Consider the following 19484-nt stretch of genomic DNA (forward strand, 5'->3'; position numbering starts at 1 on the left):
TTTCCCTGAACACCAAAACGATTATGTCAAGAATGAAAAATCAGCCTCTCAGCTTCCGAAAGCTATGGTCCCCCCCCCCCCCCCCCCAACAACAAAACTAAAGAAAAAAAATAATCAAATATCAAATGGGATTTCTCGTGCTACATACGACAATGTATTTGGAATTGACCCTCACATGAGAAAGTGCTCTTTCATCCTACATTATATCTAACAGGAATGTTCTCGATGAGTTTGAAAATCAAACGTTGACAGCAGCATTTGTGCATTGATTCATCTTGAATGTCCTCATTCGTACGCATGTATACTCTTGATGCCTTACCCCTCGAATCTACCGTTCCTTCAAGAAAACATATAACCCATCGCTACCGGAAACCGGCATAACTAGCTTGCATGATTACTCAAAAATGGAGTTTGAGGATCTATTGTTGTGGCCATGGATTTCTAGTCAAATACTTCGGCTAACACAGGAACGATTAGTAGTTTGGATAGGAGTCTGCAGAGATTTATTCGGGCGGATGTCGAGGAACGATACAGGCACAGTACAACGCTGCATCCCCCGAGAAACACAAAATAAAAATAAATGTCCTTTGCTTTTACATATCAGAGGACGAGATTGGATATAGAAAAGAACCACCAATTAGAAATGCTACACAATATCAATTTTTATTTGCGGGGGGTTAATCTCCAAAATGTATTCCACTGGATAGATTAAAGGCTGGAGTGGCGTGAAAATATCGGACTATACGTATACTATACAAGGAGGTGTGAGCGTACAATTTATGCGAGTTTTTTAGATATTATTGACGGGATTATCTTAGTGAAGTGATACATCTAAGGTAACTAGTAATACGTGAACAACAGACATGTATGGTCCAATCGTTACATCAAAAAAGGTGATACAATAGATAGAAGAATAATGCGTGGGTTATTTTGAAATAATTAGTTAGGTCTTTCAATCCATTCCTCCCAAAATATAATCAGATTTTCCTCTAAGAAGAAATGGAAAGATATATATCCTCATCATTCATAATTGCCATCATCACTATCAGTGTGATACGCCGTGCTGGATATCTAGATAGAAAAATGGGTGTGAAGAGCATCATCTTCTAACCCATCCCTGAATGGTCTCTTCCGCAACGCCTTTTTGTCGGCCACGAACAACGCTAAAAAAAATATACACCCTGGGAGAAAAAGGGAAAGAGAGGAAATATGGTGGAAAATGGAATCAATACAGAAACAGAGGACGAAAGGGAAATTTAAGAGAATAACGCCATCCCTTTATTCTTGCGCCAATGCCAATGTCAATTAACCTCCAAGTAGCCACACAATAATAAACGATGTAACTTTGTAAGGGGGAGGAACCGGGGGGGTAAAAGATGTAACAAGTGTCTGGGTGGATATAGTAGAATATGTGAAAGAATGCAGATTGAAGTGGAAGAAAAGGTAAACTCGACACCAATGCCTTAGTAAATGAAGCCAAGGATTTGGGGGGACAAATTTGGGTATTGGTTACTGTCATTGGCGCCGTGAAAAATGGCAGAAAGGGACCGCCGAAAAATCTCGTTCGATAATTGCGTTCAGGGATTTCAGAATTAACATATATTAAGGGTGGGATGGCCATGATAATGGACTCCCAAGACTTTTGCAAGTTGAATTCTCAAGGTCAACTTGAGAAATAACAATGGATTATCTAAAACGATTAAAAGAGTGTATTTTGGAATCAAAATATAACTTTCCGTGAATCATATTAGTAAGAAATTCCATTCGTTTTGCTCCATAACATCCCGCCAGTGGATGTTTGCAAGCTTGGAATGTTGTTGCTGCCTTTGCTTCTCGTCTCCAACTGATACTCCCCCACCAGGGGTAGTAGTAGTGGAAGAAATAGGAGTAGGGAGGAAAGACGTATCAGCAATAGCTGCATCAGATTGTCTCCAGACCTCGTGCAGTAAGCAAGCCATACGGCCAAAGTTGCCACTGTCAGCTTGGTTACCCAGCATCTCGGTGCGACGTTCAAACATGGCGCGGAATTGACTGTCCGGAGTGGAGAAGGAACCACATATTAGGAACGGCCAGGCGAGGGAGCGATCAAACCCTTCCGGCCCACAAGGGATCAGATTTACCAGCTCCGCAAAGTCGGAAATTAGCTTTCTGGTGCCTGCCTGACTTCGGTGGAAACCTGGCACAAGGCTGCAGAGATACACACGCGCCGAAAGACGGTAGAGGGCAGTCATGTTCTGGGACAGTTGACAGGGATGGAGGACACCTGCGTCGTTGACCGGATAGACGAGAGATCCCGGTGGTGGTTCGGTGTGGTCGAGTTGATGGGCTAGTGCGGTGATGTGCGAGCAGAGCTGGATATCGTCGATACGACTTTCAATTTTCAGTGCGTCGAGGCAGGAGATCTCGGAGATTAGATACATAACACGATCCTCGCAGCCCATCAGATCAGACAAACCGGAAGAGGAACCACCAAGAAGTTGTGTGCGGTAAACATGTGCGCATTGTGGTGTCTTGCCCAGCATTGTAGAGCCCAGGATGTCGATCCAGGCAACCAGCGTCATGCTGAATGGTGGGGGGATATTCTGGTTGTCGGCGTCGAGCAGCATCTGGGGAAGTTGGAGTCTGCTGATTAGTTCTGTGACTGGTTGGAAATGAGAATGCCAGGGGATATCAAGCAGCACATCATTTGGACAGCCAACGGCGCAGGGAAACAGGATCATCGCAAGGATCGCATCCAAGATTTGAAGGTTGTCAGTATCGTGGGTCAGTGCTTCGTTGAGCTCCTTCACTGCCTCACCGCGATTGTTGAGAATGGCATTATCGAACTTGTCGCCTTTGTCGCATTCTGCTGACTTTAGATGCATCGCAGCGATACTGAGACAGCAGTGGAGGTAGGCTTTGTTTGTCTGCAAGGCTGGCACAACATGCGACTGTACCATACCCTGTTGTCTAGTCTCCAGAACGGGGTATATAAGGGGGATGACGTTTTCAAAGAAGTGAGTTAATAGATACCGGTCACCATCATCAAGGTTGAACATGTCGGCAATGGTTGGTTCAGATGGCATGGCGAAAAATCCGAAATCGTTGGCTTCAGGTGAGCTAAACGATTCCTTGCAACTCTCGAAATATTCCTCCTTGATCCAGTCGTCACCGGGAAATGCGGGCAGGGTGGCATGAGGCATGGGTGGCTGGAATGTGCTGAAGGTTGAAATCGAAGAGTCCCGTCGAGTAGGGATGTCATTGACATACATTTGCCGTTCTGTCTTAATGTCGACCTCATAAGATGGCACTGTTCCGTAGAACACGGCTGCTTCGAAATGGGGAGTTTGAAGTTGAGAGCCGAATGGGTCGAATGGATCATGCAGCGGGTAGCTGAAGTCATGTCCCAGGGAGAACTGCGATTCAGCAGAGTTCGCACGACTCATGCCCATACCATCCGAAAAGGCATCTATTGTCGGGACAGAATGTGACAGGCTGGGGGTAGTAGTATGTGCACAGCTGTTTGCGCGGGTATTGGCATTCGTGCTGGCCTTCTCACTGAGCCTGGTATTCTTGATTATATCCTTGATTGCCTCCTTTTGCATACGTCGCTGGTCACCGTTCCCCCACCACATGGGTCGTTTGTATTCACATTTCAACTTGAGATTTTTGCAGGCTTTGCAGACAGACTTCCCTTCATCGCACTTCTTTCTTCGTAAACGGCAGGTAAAGCACCCTACAATTACGGAGGGCATGAGTATCCTACAGAATATGTATACCGTATACCAATGTTTGTTTTGCAGTTTAAACAGAAAAGGAGAGGAAGGACGTACCTAATCTAGACCTTCGATGGGTCTTCTCCGCCGATTTTGGGGAAGAACTTTGGGCAGGCTTTGCCTGGGGTTTGGAGGAGGGTTTGCGAGAGGTTTTGGTGACCTTCCCTGCAGGATTCAACTCAGAAGAAATCATCTTTGTAGGTGGTGTGGGTGCCTTCGACAGGGGTGCGATGGCTGTGTAGGACATAGTAGAACAATTGGTCCTAAATGAATATTACGAAGACAAGACCTTGCTCGTCTCGATTCTCCACTCTTCAGGAACCGAGTAATTGAGAGAGGTATTTAATTTCAAGGAACGACAAGCTGTAGTTGAAGCTTGGTTCAGGGGGGTCCAAGCCGTACTATTTCGACAGGCGACGAGATCGGATTGCTTTTCGAATATTTTGGGGGGGGGGGTGTGGTTGTAGAACAATGAATGGCGCAAAGCCTGACCAGCAGGCCTTGATAATAGAATATCTGTCGAATTGGGGAGAGGCGAATAGATGATAGACAGATAAATAGAGGAGGACGAGGAGAATATCCAGCAATTCGAGGTCGCGCTGCTGTGAAGCTTGTAGCTCTCAAGTTCGGAAGTGTATAGGGCATGGCGGGTTTAATAAGAGTCCCTCTCCAACGTCGGCTGGCCAACTTCTGTTTCTATTTTTGAACATGTTTGCGGATCAGATGCGGCTATGATCCTAAAAGGACTAGACTGGGGAAAAAGGCATGCAGTCCTGGATGGGTCATGGATTTGGTGGAAAAAGGGAGGGTTGCGGGCGAATGGCCTGGCACCCCTGAGCAGAGAAGAGTTCCAATTGGGCGGACCGTGGACATCATACAACCAGATCAAGCGGAGCCCTTTTCAAGCCTCCAAACTAAAAAAGTGGACCCAGAGGTTGCAGGCATTGGGTCGGCGGGAGATGCGAGAATGCTGCTGGTCAATCTTGCGGAGGTTGAGATGAGGGGGGGAGGGTTGGACATGGGCGGTAATAGGTTGGCTTGTGCTGACCTAGGGCAAGGATGCCAGCTAAAAATTGATCACTGCGAAATGGGCTAATAGCGGATGGAGTAGCACTGAGGATAGTTCTACAGGAAATCCCTAGCCACTCAGATGTTCACCTTGTCAGTTTGGTGTTCTCATGCTCATGGAGCAAAGTACAAGGGAACATGCGAACCAGGAGCACACATACGCCGTACGATATCATACTATTTCTGGGCATTCGAGGTTCGTCACGTTGTAATACTTCTCCAAAATCCTAGCATGTTCAACTTCATAGAGGGAAATAGCATAGCTATTAGACGTTTATTCTTCATGTCAGTATTTGCGCTCACTCGGATAACCATATATTTAACTAGCAAACCATTTGCTCTGTAACCATTCAAGAGAAGCTCAATTGCATTTCTGTCAGGCCGCTTGGCTGGGAGAGTCCGCACTATACTGTTAATGTTGACAAAGACATCACGAGAAATGATGCATGCAGCTGGGAACACAGTGTACCAGATAACTAGTTACAGTAGTTACCGAATCATTCTCACGCATCGTTCACTCAGGTGCCAACCAACATGTTACCGGGGGCGTAGACCCATAACACAATGATTTCCGGTGTCATACAGAGAGAAACGTTTGTATGTACAGTTTGATGTAATCTGTTTTATATGCAATGTTGATATACGGATTGGCCCCACCTGGCGATGGCAATTTCGGTAGTTTGAATAGCTTCAGTTGGGGGATATCGACTCCATCCACTTCCAAGCTTCTTCTTCTCATTCAGCCATCGGATAACCACGGAGCTAATATCGTCTGCTTTTCGGATACGGTATATCAAAAGCATCGATTCTATGCGAAATTGAACGTCTGGCCTCACTAGCCACTCAGACACAATTTCTCCAATGTATGTACCCTCCCAGCGGAGTCTCTGTAGGACGTAATACATCACGAGGTTCGATCCAACTTGCGATGGAAGATCTAAAAGGGGGGCGCATGCCATTCATGAAAGCCTTTCGTTCTGCTCCGTACCCTATCAAATAAACGAAGCGGCAAATTACCGTCATCCATCGTAACGTATTTGATACGAGAAAGAGAGATACGTAGAAATCTGAGTGTCACGGGGGGGAACGACGTGTGGTGCAGCGAAAAATTGTGACCTTCGTCGTTAGGACTTGAACAATTACATGCCAAGGCCTGTCCTCTGGCCCTCGATTCGATTGCAGAACTCAAGCCAAAGACAGCGTTGTGCAGGGATCGGGGGGGAACCTTGAGCCAACTGTGCGAAAATGTGCAAGCTGTGGCAGAGCTGTGGCGGATCGAAAGTCCTCGGTACCTCTGATGCTTGGGCTTGGGCGCCAACCCTGCGAGGCGAACTGAAGATGTTGCAAGTGACTGGGACTTCGGTGGATCCCACTTGGCGCTCCGAACAAACAAGCTTGGACGTGATTCCAATTGATCGACTGCATAACGTGGCGTATTTTAGATCGTCAGTCCGGTTGAAGTTTGGCGTTAGCAAAGTGGAGTCTGCCATTCAAGGTTGCCGGTTCTCCCCACACGTCCCGCCCAACCCTAACTGAGGTTCCTCTGATCTTATCCCTGATCCATGGACGAAGCTAGTCACAACCTCCACAGGCCCGGCTTTTCGACTCCGAAACGGTTGTTGGTTGTCAATATTGAACTAATACTCCCTAATTAGTAGCAATTAACCGCCCATCCAGTTAATTAGCATGCAATTTTTTGGGTCTCAAATCTGCCCACACATTGTCACATTCCCCGGCGCTTAACCAATCGTTGCATGAGAACTGCACTTCAACCATCATTCAACATGATGCTATTAATACTAATTTTGCCCCAGACTGAAAAATTATCTCGCAATTCACCCGTTTTTCTATTAATAAATTACTCCTTTTTCAGATCATTTTACCCCTTGACTGATTGAAATTGCCGTAAAATTAGCAACAATTCCTTATGGTGTGCTCCGTTGGTTCTCCACTTCTCATACGCCAGATGGCATCCGATCGTTGTGAGAGGGACGGAAGATAGCATCTGGCCTAAAATTGTTCCGTTTATTATCTTCCTTTTATCTTATTTTATTTTTTGCCATCCGACCAAGAATCGTCAGGGCCAGGCTGCATGACTGATTCCTAAACCGTCGCCAAATCACAACATTGCGCGGGACTAAAGGACAATTCTCTGAAAATGAGATCCTCATATCCGGCCAGGGAATCCGCATCTTATTTGAGAACAGAAGCGAAATTGAAATAGACTAAAATACACAGGCAACCTGCTCAAATGATTCCTATATCAGCATCCATTTCCCCTCTCTGCTATCAACTCGTTCTGCTCCACTCTTTCTCCTTTCCCCCTATCCTATTTCGCTCCCTAAGTCTTAGCTCGCTACAAAGCTCCAAAATTTTTCATCTTCGTTCCCCCTCCCTTCTGTCACATTTCACGTCTCTCCCCAGCTCCGGGGTTAATATGATCTAGAATTCCAAACTGTACTAAACTCCCCCAACAAAAACAACTCCGAAGTTACTTCATAAGCTAGCTACCCATCCATCCCAGTCTTTCTCTTCTTACCTAGGTGTGTCTACTCAAATCAGGAAAATTCCGCGGCCTCATGGGCTTATCACCTTAGCCGGGGAGAAGAGAGAGGGACCCAAAACCAGAGTTAGCAATCAGAGGTTGGTGTGGTAAGAGGCGAAAGCGAGTTCAAATCCACTGCACTTAAAGTCGCTAGTCGTGATCTACAGGATGCACAGTGCATTCTCCCCCCGTCTGAGTTACATGCATGCTGACAGTCACCCCCGCACATCACTTTAATATTCCTGTCGCTCTCTTTTCTATAGCCTTGGGAACTTATCACGTCTTTTTATTAGTTTATTTTTTACCCTCGATTCCTGCCTCTTGTCACTCAGACATGCTGGCGGGTTACTTTTCTATTTGATTCTTTTTGCAATGTCTTTGGGTGAGAAAATCTGTTGTATCGCGATTTTCCTCTTACTTCACATCTTCCTCCAATTCGTGTGCCTCTTCTATAAATTCCTTCCCTGGTAGAAGAATAGTATGGCGTCATGCCAACCAATTCCTTAAACGCATTGATCAACTGTCCGAGTGCGGAACGTTTCAAAAGGCGTTGTATATCAGCGTTACATTTTTTTTTTCTTTCAATATGTACTGTGACTGCACACATATATTGCGGCGGCAGCAGCCGAAGAACATACACTGACGTAATATTTGAAAAGCTGCGAGGATTTGCATCAATATGTGGAATGTATCTGACTTGCGAAATTTTGTTTTTGTTCCGTCTATGACCCCTTTTTTGATACAAACATCAGCATGTAGGTCGAGCTGAGCATTGTGCCCTCCACACAACAGGCAATTGCTCTACTGATGCATCAGCCAACTTCTTTCCCGTGGTCAACTCTGGTAGTAATCCTTACCTGGTTAGGCCGACTTGCTATTTAATATACCTAACTCCCAGCCGCGGTCTTTGTGATGGAGGTGGGCCAATAAGTTTTGATTCACAGGTTCTATATGCTTTGTGAATGATCAAATGTGTAGCTTACCTGTTGATAGATTATGATGTCTGAGTGTAGTTTTCTCTTCTCTGTTCATCATGAAAAGAGAGGTCAGCATTATGTCTTCGCATTTAGCAATGTTAAGATGGAACATGGCATATCTTTCTCACTCCAAAGTTCTAAACCTAAACTCGGACTTCATATTTACTTCGTTCGTTTCAATGGCGCAACTTTTGTGTAAGGTGGAATAAGAGACAAAACGATACAACCTCCCTGAACTGATAAGAATCCCCGCAATCCAAGGTCTTTTATTTATTTGTTTATTTTTTCTGTTGCAAAAACTATTCGTGCCCGGTAGTAGCAATGAAGCTTCGAGGATATTCATTCGAACACATTAACTAGCGTTTGGCAAATCACATGAACCCAATTACTCCGCAAATTGACTGTCAGCAACTGATTGCTGCACATGGACATAGAGGAAAAGCATGAATGTTATATGGATCGCTTCTGGTTGCAACTCCATCCGGTGCTGTGTTATAAGGTTGTATGAAGCGGGATAAAATGACTGCACAGTAAAAATTTATCAAGTTGATGTGGCACAACTAGCCCTGCATGATGCAGCGGTCTGATGACTTCGAAAGCGCGGGACAAAAGGCGGCACGAATGGCTAGGAATTGGTTCTTGTTGAATGAAGATTGAAATAGATGCACCGTTGCAGTAAAACAACAGCATGCTTTCAAGGGAAGGGAAACTTACTCTGTAAGCGTGTAAGCTTTAGCTTTAGTTTTCACCGGGGGTAGTGAAATATCTGATACCTCGAGCATTTGCCCGGGGTAAGTTAGCCGTGAAAACTGACTCTTGTGTCCTCTCTGACGAGTAGGCAAAAAGACAAGCTGAAGGCAAGTAAGCTGACTTAATATATGATAGCAGATCGTATCGGTAATCGCACATGTAACTACGGTATGATGAGCAATTGTCCACGGATCGTGCCATGCGGCGGATGACAGTCACATTTCAAATAATTTGGCGTATACCTGCAATGCAATATCAGGGTGGAAATCACGCAAAATCTTTCAAAAGATGCTTGATTTGGCATCGCAAGTGATTTCAATTTGGACTGGGCTTGGTAACTAGCTGATTAACTAACTGATTAGTTGACGGGAAACCAAATTGCTAACCCCGAGAAGAAATGGTCTGCTAATATCCCTTTGAACCACCAACTTCTTCACATCGTAAAATTTACTCTTAACTGAGTTTCAACCCTAAGTTACCTACCCTTCCCCGCTTCCTTCTGTGCATATCTGATCAGCCAGATCAGACCGAGCTTGAAAATTAACTATGTTCTAGATTCCAAGTCCTTATTTTGTCCTCTTTTTTCGAGTTATGGTTTCGTGCTGTCGGCCGACTAGACGCCACATGGCGGTGAAACTTCAGTGGACCTCAGTTCTTCTCTACACCCTGCCGATCTTCGCTTCCAAATAACTATCAAGAACAAAAAGAGCCAGGTGTTCACATGACTAGCCGAGGCTAGGGGTCAATGACGTTCTGGTCGAGAATACGAGTCACTGTGACATTTTCCTTTCTTTTCCTTCGTCCCAGCCAAGTGTGTTGGCGGTTTTCAAGGGTTGTTGTGCGTCTTCAAATTTTGTTCCTCTAGGACGGGGAAAGGAAAAGTCTAGTTGAGAATTGCATATGTTCCCTAAGGTGAGAAGACATCAAACAGGTAAGGACTGCGGGATGTTGCCTTTCTAAGACTTCTCTATGCCTTTGGAGTGAATAATAAGAATAGTCGAGGAGCTGCTGCATCCTTGAAACGAAAACGGACTGGACCCTTCCCAGCGGCTTTCCCTGCTTACAGAAGCTTGGGTGAATTTCAGTAGAGATTGGAGAATAGAAGGGTGTTATCTTCCAATGTCATTCCGAACGGACATACTTGCGCCAAAACGTAAGGAGATGCGCAAGAAATCCGCCACTGGAGAGGCAGGAAAAAGATGAGTCTATATGAGTCATGAAAAGACCAGATAGACTGCAGAATCTCATAGGCAAATTGGGTCGCTGAAAGAGCTCAAAAATGGAGCAGAAGCCCATTGCAGAGTTCCACGAGGAGCATCTATCTGAAAAGAACGGTCAGGAAGTGTGGGGGACATTCATTGCTCCATCCATACGGGACCAATTCAACACTAGTTATGATGAACAGCGTCCAAATCCGTAGACGGCAGCCAATGTGTTACGTTGTTTGTTGAGCGTCCAAGAGAGTTTCCATGGAACTGAGAAACGCCATTGTCTTTCTGGTTGCCCGGAAATGAGAGAGATGACGCAGCATCACAGGTTTTCGTGCTTCGGGCTGGGGAGCGTGAGAATTGGATATTGGGAAGGAAAACAATTTGCTGATATATCAAGCCCTAGTTATTCCGTAGCCCAAACTCTTTTTTCGCGCAGCTTAGGCATACTTTTGAGCTAGTTGGTGATGTTTAACCCTTAGACCATAACCTTCGGTTTTCGTCCTCTTTCAAATGTTGTTCCAACTGATGAAGTTCAGATCCGTTTCGCACGTGAGGTATCTACAGGAGACGACGGGCAACAGAAACTATATAGTTAATAATCAATCCCTGACTTTTCAGTATGTGACCAGCAAAGTCGAAGCATGTTTCCTCTCAACGACAAAACAAAAATAAATAAATAAATAAATAAATAAATAAAAAGAAAATAAAAAGAAAAAGAAAAGAAGAGGAAATTTTAAACCCTGATGCCCTTCATTGCTAGTCAATGCAAATGATGTTGAGAATGGTGAGAAAAAGGCGAGGTTGATGTGATATCGCATGTTCCGTTAAACGGACAAGGTTACTTCAGCAAGTGAAAAATGTAGGATTCCTTACATTCTTCCGTCACCAAACCACTCAAAAATCTCCTCTCTGCACATTGTCGACCACATAACTTCGCCAAGAGGTAGCCTGACAGCGAGGATCAAATTCTTGCTTCCGTGGTGAGGGGAAATGAGGGGAAATGGAGTTTTTCGGATCCCACTCCACGGCAGAATAGCATGGCCATCATCTCAGCCATGCGGTTTGCTCCTCATCTGATCGCTGAATGACATCAATATTGAGAGAGAGGAGGGGTAGAAACAAGCCACATCCATCTAGTCAAGTCGTGACAAACGGCTCTCCGTTGCGGAACAGAACGCGGGCCGATTGTCGTTCAGCTTTCCAAAGTCAGAGAGCCACATATGAGTGGGGCTGGTGGAAGAACCATTTAACAATGGCTGGAGAAACACCACATGATCAATTGTTCAACAAGGTCAAACCTTGGAGGAGAAATGGACACAAATTCAGACGAATTCGGCTAGGCTAATTAGCGGAATTAAAAATAGCGAAAGTTGAGAAAATGGGGCCTGCAAGCCATAGGTATTCTGATGAGGTTTCTTACGCAATCATTCCGCCCCAAGCAGCATTGTTCTTGACGGAAGAATGAGCAGGAAAAGGCGAAAGAAAATGAATATTAAATATTGCGAAGTTCACCCCAGACATTCGCACGAGAAGCTATTCAAGTCAAACAACCAAGGGTGTTTTATATCTCGCTCCGCCAAGTTGTGAAGAAGTCTGAACCCAGGAGGACTTCTGCAGACCAGGGCAGATACATGTTTGCGCAGCTGTGCCAAATCTTTTTCGCACTTGGTGCAGGAACTGCGGAAGAATAGATTCGACATAAAGTGGTGCAAAATGAGCCAGATCGGGACGCTTCAGCGTTCATCGGTATGCCCTTGGGTTGGATGTCCCACAAAATTTTCTACGCCGTGTATCCGCGGAGGTTACTGCATGTCTAGTTTATGATCAACGCTGGCTTATCCGTATTGTGTCCATCTGGCCTTATATTTAAACGGATAACGATTGATCAAAAACAAATGGTTGCCTTTTCTGGAACCCATTTCTGCGCTCGCAGAGACGTGCCGGGATAGCCCTCGAGATGCATACACTCGTTGAGACTACTTAGCATACATCGTAGATCTATCTGTCTTGGGAAATGCAGGATTCTGCGATCGCTCCTCCTTCAAGTTGCTCTCTTTCTAAAGATATATCGATCGATCGATCGAACAGCATAAAAAGTGTTTAGTGCAAGGATGCATCTTTAACTGGCATTTTCGGATGAAACACAACGTCCCTAAATAGCAGTAATATTGCCCCTCATAAGGTGGAAAAGGAAAAGAAGTTTTCTAGGTTCAGACCCTGTGCAGGCGATCAACGATTATTACCCCAGATTGGAGGCCTCTATTCCTTCTTTTTACTTTTATTTTTGGGGCGCGTAACCCAAGATCCGTTTCATTTGTTCGTTCTACCTCGAGCAAACTTCATCCCTTGACACCAAAGAGCGAAGGAGATGTCTGTCCAGCCAATAGAACCTCCTATTCCGGACATTGATGTGATTTTTATGCAAACCCGCCCTCATCCTTGCTGGCAGCCAAGGCAATTTCAACACTAGCATCTGTATCAGCCAGTGAGCGGTGAGCATCGATCTGGTGGAGGCCTATGATTGGAGAATCTGGTCTCATCAGACCGGTCATTCCCTTGCGGTCGCTAAAGACTCTAGTGTTCATTGGCGGGAGTTTCTATTCTTAACTCTTCATCACCTATTGCAGCATGCGTTCCAGAGGGGGGTTGGGTATGGTGCGCATTCTCGTTCCCCCCTTCGGAAATACGCAGCTAATGTCTACCCTTGTTCCGGCCGGAGGTGACTGCAGCCTGTAAGAGTCGAGAGTGGCTTTTTCACAGTGATGGGCCGATACTAGTGATGTTGGGTGAACTCACTCTCCCACTCGCTTGCCGCTATTCCCCCCTCCAGTCGAACCATGCATATCTGGAGGGCATGGGAGGGATAATGAGAGTGTGTTAAGTATGCTGCTGAGTATTTGGAGAGTACGTCGCCATTGCTTGCCCCGGACATAATCGTTGTGTCTCTGGATGTACATGTATACCAGCCATTCCCAAAACCGCCCTCCCCCATTCACACAAACATATTTTACAACCTGACTCCTGGCAACCCGTCTACATATATCTCCAAGTGCCCACCCCACCACCCAGGCTTCCTTGGGAACTTTCCCGCTTGATGTGATTTCGTCAGTTCTCCTTACCCGATGCCCATTTCTTTCTTTTGTTTGATTGTATGTATCATCGCTTAAGACGAGGATGTGCTTTGATAGCGGTCCTTCTCTGAATTATTAGAAAAATCGTAGAACCGGCGACGGTCTATTTTCCTTGAATTTCCTTGTTGAATATCATTCTTTCTGTGTTGCTTCTTATAACTGGCTTATCTTTCCACGCAGGCTCTATATTATTTCTTGTTTCCAGTCATGGTAAGAATCTTATCCTCTGTTCAACGGTGTTTCTCCTGGTTTCCTCTGTTAATATGCCATCCCACAGGACGCTCCGATCTTATATCAACCAAGGCAGTCATTAGGAGGAGTACAGATATTGCAGAAACCGAGGTCGAACCATATGTCATTCCTCTCCACGCGATCATACAATTCCCGACCGTTGTCAGAAGCGACTGAGATCTTTGACACCGATTATGAAGCGGAGTATTCTCCAGTAGACTCTCCACGCCGAAGTGTTGAATCGGTAAGCGAAAACTTCATGCATGGATTGAATCAAATATCTAATGAAGGTGCAGTTTGGCAACGACAGTGCTACAACGCTGTCAACTGAGGATGAAGCTCCCACCCCCAACGAGTCGGATCATGGAACGTTCAACTTTCAGTTTGGTAAAAGCAAACCGGTCGAAGGGCCAACTGGACCCCATCTATTTCGAGCCTCGTTAGATTCAACGTTTCTCGAAAGATCTGATGATTTAGAATTATACTTCTCGCTCTCTCCTCTGTCATCACAGGACATACAGGCGGCAAAGTCGATCAAAAGAGCCAGCATAGCAGCATCGCCAGAGCACCCCCCGTACTCAGAACGACCCAGACCATCAAGTGTGCCGAACATATCTCCCCAATTCGGAGTAGATGAAGTTATGTCATGGAACCCAATGCAAGTTGCAGAATGGATGTACGAATCTGGATTTGAGGATGCCATAGTTGAACGATTCATCCGGAATGATATCTCAGGCGCTGTCCTCCTCGATCTCCAGATGGACGATTTGAAGGAGCTTGATATCAGCTCATTCGGTAAACGCCATCGGTTGATGAATATGATCCAAAGCTTCCGAGATGAATCAACGAATCCTCTTCAGGACACTTCCGATCAGAGTCTCTCTTCTCGCAGGGTCAGCAGGAGTCCCCCCACGACGAGAGACACCAGCACGGAATGCTTTTCGAATGAATGTGAGACTTCAACACGCGGCTTATCTCGTCGACGGGGCCACTCTAATCGTGTTTTTGCGGAAGGCGATGTGATCTCTCCGGCAGAGTCGGTTTCCATCGTGGCTATCGAACAACTCCTGCCCAAACTACATACATGCTCAAAGGGAGAAAACTGCGCAAGATTCCAAAAACAGCAACGGAAACTTGCACGCATGGCAACTGAGTTCCCAAACCAGTTCAGCACGGTCGATGGCACTATTATCCCCAATACCGCATATAGATCAGTCACTGGAAGTGTCGTGCGGCCCAAATCCGATGCAGCTCCCTCCGTCGTGGCTTCATCTGATGTTCTCGGACCCAGTCCTCCCGAGTTCCAACTTAATGCTGAAAATCTCAACGGGGTGAAACCTAGAGATCCTCAAGAAAATGTTCGACAATTCCTTAACTTTCAGCACATCAACAGTCCACCGATGGAAATGTTTCCTCCTCTCTCCCCACCCGAATCTTCTCAACCCGCTCTCCATATGGCCAACAACCTTCGCAATCTTCCAAAACTCCTGATACCAAGGGATCACTATTCCGATGGTATACTTTCGGGCGGCCAACGCACCATCACCCCTTCAATGGGATCAAGGCAAACAGGCTCTGCCACCGCCACTCAGGAATACAACCCTTACCAATATCCAATCGATATGTTTCGCCAAACTAATACGCCATTTTCGGAAATGGATGTTCCTACTACTGCGTTCCCTGTTGAACCACTAGACCGTGAAGTATCGCAATCGGTCCCGCCTAATATGGTTTACGGCAAAACTTTGCACTCACGGGTTGAACCAGTGTCACGTTCATTATCAACCAAACCCGAGAGTCACCGACGACGCCCTTCCTTTGTCACAATGGCTCGGGTCGACGAGTTCCCTGCAGTGCAGCAGATTGATACCCTCTTTGATCTCCCGACCACTCCTCGTCCAAAATTTACAACAGGACCCCGTCATAAGCCCCCCCATGTCTCTGGAATTTCTCCCTCGGCCAAATCACATCACTCCGACCCAGACGTTACCCACAGCGGATGGATGAAGAAGAGGAAAACAACACGTCTCCTTCGACATGAGTGGCAGGACGCCCACTTTACCCTCCGCGGCACCGTCCTCGCTATGCACAAGGAGAAGAACGATACACAGCGCCATTCTCGGGCTCTTGAGTTCATCGATGTCGATGACTACGCCGTTGCCTGCTCGTCTTTGGCATCGAACTCGAAACTCACAGCCGCATTCAAACGCTCCGTCCTCCGGAAAGCTGCCAATATATCAATGAGCTCTGATGAGACTGCATTTTCATTTTCGCTCATTCCCGCTAATAACAACGGAGAGCGGAAACCCCTCTTCACAGGTCCAGGCAAAAGCCATCATTTCGCAGTGAAGTCTCGGGATGAACGGATTAATTGGATGCGGGAGCTGATGTTAGCCAAGGCACTGAAGAAGGGCAGAGAGGAGGGTGTTGAACTCACAGTTAATGGAAGAAATGTCATCTAGACAAATCCCAGCAATGATTGTTATGCATCTTTTTCCTCTTCGTTGTCTTCTCCTCCCCTCTTCTTGGTTCCTTTTTTTTTCCTCATTTTCTTCCTCCCCCTTGATTTTGAACACTATAGCGAGCATTTTATTTTAATGTTTGTGTGAATACCCTTTGTTAACAAGTTGATACCCATGTCCTTTACCACTCTTATTGAGTTTCTTTTTTCCTTCCTCATACTTTTATTTTCATTTCTACAAGGAGCAGTTACGTGATAACCAAACCGATATCGTATACAAACAGGGATATTTTCCTGCTGTGTTCGTCTTTACGATTCTGGGCGGCTACTCTTTCAACTTTGCACACCCATCTATATATCCCCCCCTTTGTTTACAGCCCTTCATATATCACCTTCTGTTTTCTGAGTACTCATGCGATGATATCTAGGTAGTTAACTTGATTAGCACAATTAGTACAGAATGAAAAAAAAAGTGAATGATGAATGCAGCCAGTAACTAAGGACAATCTTTTCACTCGTGTTCTTTTATCATCTCAGGCTCGTAACGAACAAGAGAGACGAATTCCCCAATGGGTTTTTGTAGCCTTCCAGTAACGAGACTGCTGATTATAAATGAAACTCCAGAAATCGATTTAACTTGTGAGCGCCAAAATTTTTCAACCGCATTTAATGGTAGATTCCAGTAGAGACAGCTTCATGATGCGCTCATGCCACCTCGTTAAGCTCCTGGCACGCCGAACCAATTATCAGATCCGTTGAAATGATCAAAAGCTGTTAACGACTCTAAAGAATACCATGGTTGGCATGTCCTCCAGCAGTTAGACTTTCACTCATTCTGTTTTAAGTTGAACGGACAACGGTATGTCTCATCTGTACACGCGTCGCCATGGCTGTTCTTTTAAGGCGCTGGCACAGTTACGGTGGATGATATGCGAAACCATGGCTTTTTGCGCTTTTTGTCATCGGTGTCTGTCGATTGTCAGCTCTCTTGGGGTTGAAACAGGCAGGTTGCGAACCAGTGTCACGGTGATATCAGATATTTGGTCTCTATCGGCGATCTAAATTATGAAAGTGGCTGAACTTGTAACGAAATTCCCAATATGGGAAATAGCACAAAAGTTTTATCCAGAGAACCATTCGAGTGCATGTCCAAATCTCTCCAGTTGAAGTGAGAGTGTAATGATATTGCACGTATCTATCTCATCACGCGAAGCTGCGAAACTTCATTCCTACCACTACTTTGTCGAATTAGTACAGCTATCCAGAATTTCACTGAAAAAAAAAGGAAATGAAATGAAACGGCAGTTGGTATGCAATTATCATCTATTTTCGATAGGGATAAACCAAAACACCTTATTCAGTAATTATCATTCACTCTTCTGCGGAAAATGTGCATTGGCAGCACCAGTCTCCTTTATCTTTCTCATTGGAATAAACTCAGAACGGGATGCAAGGATTTCTAGAAAAGCTCTTCTGTCAACCAGAACCCTGCCGGGAGCAAGTACAGCACACATTACCGCTATCCCCGTCATTTACCGTGCTTGCTTCATCCAACCATGGTAACTACAATGGCTAACCACCCATCTGCATACCCCGCCACACGCACCACTTCTTCAAGTGTTGCAATCAAAGGAACCACGGCTCCTTGGAGGACAGGTTTGGCTAGGACCGGAATCCGTTTGCTAGGGAAGAGACTCGGGAGTAGGGAATTCAGACTTGATCCAACAGTTTGTGGCTGCGACTGGGTAGGTCGTCCAGGAGCCCCACCCTGACTAGTTGAGGGTTGAATCGTTGGTGGAAATAGAGACTGTATTACTTTAAGAGAAGGGGTGGCGGAGTTCGGTGGGGACGGCAGGAAAATTCTCAGGGGGATGTTTCGAAATTGGTTGGGTGGGCTGGGGATGAGGATGTTCGAAATGCGTTGGAAGTTCGTGAAGTCATCTATCCTCTTTGTTAATGCACCTATTTTTAACCGCTTGTAATGAAGGCGGCTATATACGCACGGTCTTGGACAGCTTGCCACAGTCCCGATGAATCTTCTTTCGACAATGTCATGATACCTTTCGCGGTTCCATTCCGAACGAAATCAGCTTCCTTGACGCTATTAATGAATGCATCATGGATAACTCTTCCGTCAGCATCGAGGCGAACAAGCTCCTGATCTGGCCAGTCGCTGAAATGAACCTGCAACCGCCAAGGAATTGGTTTCCGGTGTTCATGTTCACTGTGGGGGTCGGAATCGTCTTCCTCTCCTGGAGATGCAGCATGCGAAACGTCTTCCCCAACACTGGATTTGGAAGTCACTGGATCTGCTCCGGAGTATAAATCATACAAGAGCCCAAGGGGGTAGTGCCATTTCAGGGGCACCCCTTCGAAAGAAAACCAGCCTTGATGAGGTTGGGTTTCGATATCAATCAACCAGGAAGTAAAAAATGCATGTAGCCTTGGAAGGAGAAACGGCAAATATGATACTCGAGGATAACATATCTATCGGATGATTTTGGGTCAGATAGATGCAGAGAAAACAGAAGAAAAGCGCTAGATTAAGGCAAGAACTTTAATGTACAAGGTACGGGTCAGCTTTGTCATATGTCCTGCATTCAGATGGAGAAAGTGTTATCTCAAGTGGAATACGGCCATCCCATACTCTTCGCTGGATAGCGTTTGGGGATGGTGTTGGGCTTCCCATGACTCGCGCGATCTTGCCTATGAAACTTTGGCAACGCAATATTCATCATGGGGAAGGCCTAATGAGTATATCTTCGAGTCAGCAATCCCCAAGCTCGCCAATATTGTTCAAACATAAACATTTGCTATTCCTCACATAGACTTGGTGATGGGCAATTAGTACAGAAGCCCCGCTGTACAACACCCCCAAGTGCAACTCAATATCTGATCTCTACTATCCAGGGGAACTGCAGGCTACCAGCAAGATAAAGTCTGGAAAACGTAAATTTCAGTTGGTTTAACGTCGGATGTATCTGCTCCTCCTGCACCAGCAGTATTTAAAAATAGACCGAAAGATGATGTAGATGAAAGCGCTGCTTTGACGTTGTGGATTTCTCGCAATGGATGATTACTTATGATAATCACACGTGACCACAACGTCTGTGGATATCGCTGTAGTCACCGACACCGGATGCATCAGAAGTTATAAATATCAACATATTCTAATTACTTGTTCGGAATTCTGTCAGGGTCACCTGTGGATATAGAGATTGTATGTATCTTTTTATCTTCAAAATTGCCTCGAAATCTAATCTGGAGACTGTCTCGAATACCTGGAGGCATCACTCAAAACGGAGACGACTGCCGTGCAACGTCATCACAGAAACCAAATGATATAGGCACAAAT

General features: G+C 45.6%; 4 protein-coding genes across 4 annotated transcripts; 1 reads left to right on the top strand and 3 right to left on the bottom strand.

Moving 5' to 3' along the window:
- Positions 1 to 1742: 1742 nt before the first annotated feature.
- PADG_01346 (uncharacterized protein) lies at positions 1743 to 4002 on the bottom strand (the record flags this gene model as incomplete). Its single annotated transcript, XM_010759115.1, has 2 exons — positions 1743 to 3715; positions 3813 to 4002. The coding sequence occupies 2 exons, from the start codon at positions 4000 to 4002 to the stop codon at positions 1743 to 1745; spliced, it is 2163 nt and encodes a 720-aa protein (XP_010757417.1).
- Positions 4003 to 5446: 1444 nt separating this feature from the next.
- On the bottom strand, positions 5447 to 5728 carry PADG_01347 (uncharacterized protein; the record flags this gene model as incomplete). The annotated part of the gene is made up of 1 exon (XM_010758570.1): positions 5447 to 5728. The coding sequence occupies one exon, from the start codon at positions 5726 to 5728 to the stop codon at positions 5447 to 5449; it is 282 nt and encodes a 93-aa protein (XP_010756872.1).
- An 8061-nt stretch (positions 5729 to 13789) lies between these two features.
- On the top strand, positions 13790 to 16130 carry PADG_01349 (uncharacterized protein; the record flags this gene model as incomplete). Its single annotated transcript, XM_010759116.1, has 2 exons — positions 13790 to 13912; positions 13965 to 16130. The coding sequence occupies 2 exons, from the start codon at positions 13790 to 13792 to the stop codon at positions 16128 to 16130; spliced, it is 2289 nt and encodes a 762-aa protein (XP_010757418.1).
- Positions 16131 to 17675: 1545 nt separating this feature from the next.
- PADG_01350 (autophagy protein 5) lies at positions 17676 to 18818 on the bottom strand (the record flags this gene model as incomplete). The annotated part of the gene is made up of 3 exons (XM_010759117.1): positions 17676 to 18070; positions 18133 to 18616; positions 18696 to 18818. The coding sequence occupies 3 exons, from the start codon at positions 18816 to 18818 to the stop codon at positions 17676 to 17678; spliced, it is 1002 nt and encodes a 333-aa protein (XP_010757419.1).
- Positions 18819 to 19484: the final 666 nt, after the last annotated feature.

Source organism: Paracoccidioides brasiliensis, assembly GCF_000150735.1.
Source record: "Paracoccidioides brasiliensis Pb18 unplaced genomic scaffold supercont2.2, whole genome shotgun sequence".
In the NCBI taxonomy this organism is placed as follows: Eukaryota; Fungi; Ascomycota; class Eurotiomycetes; order Onygenales; family Ajellomycetaceae; genus Paracoccidioides; species Paracoccidioides brasiliensis.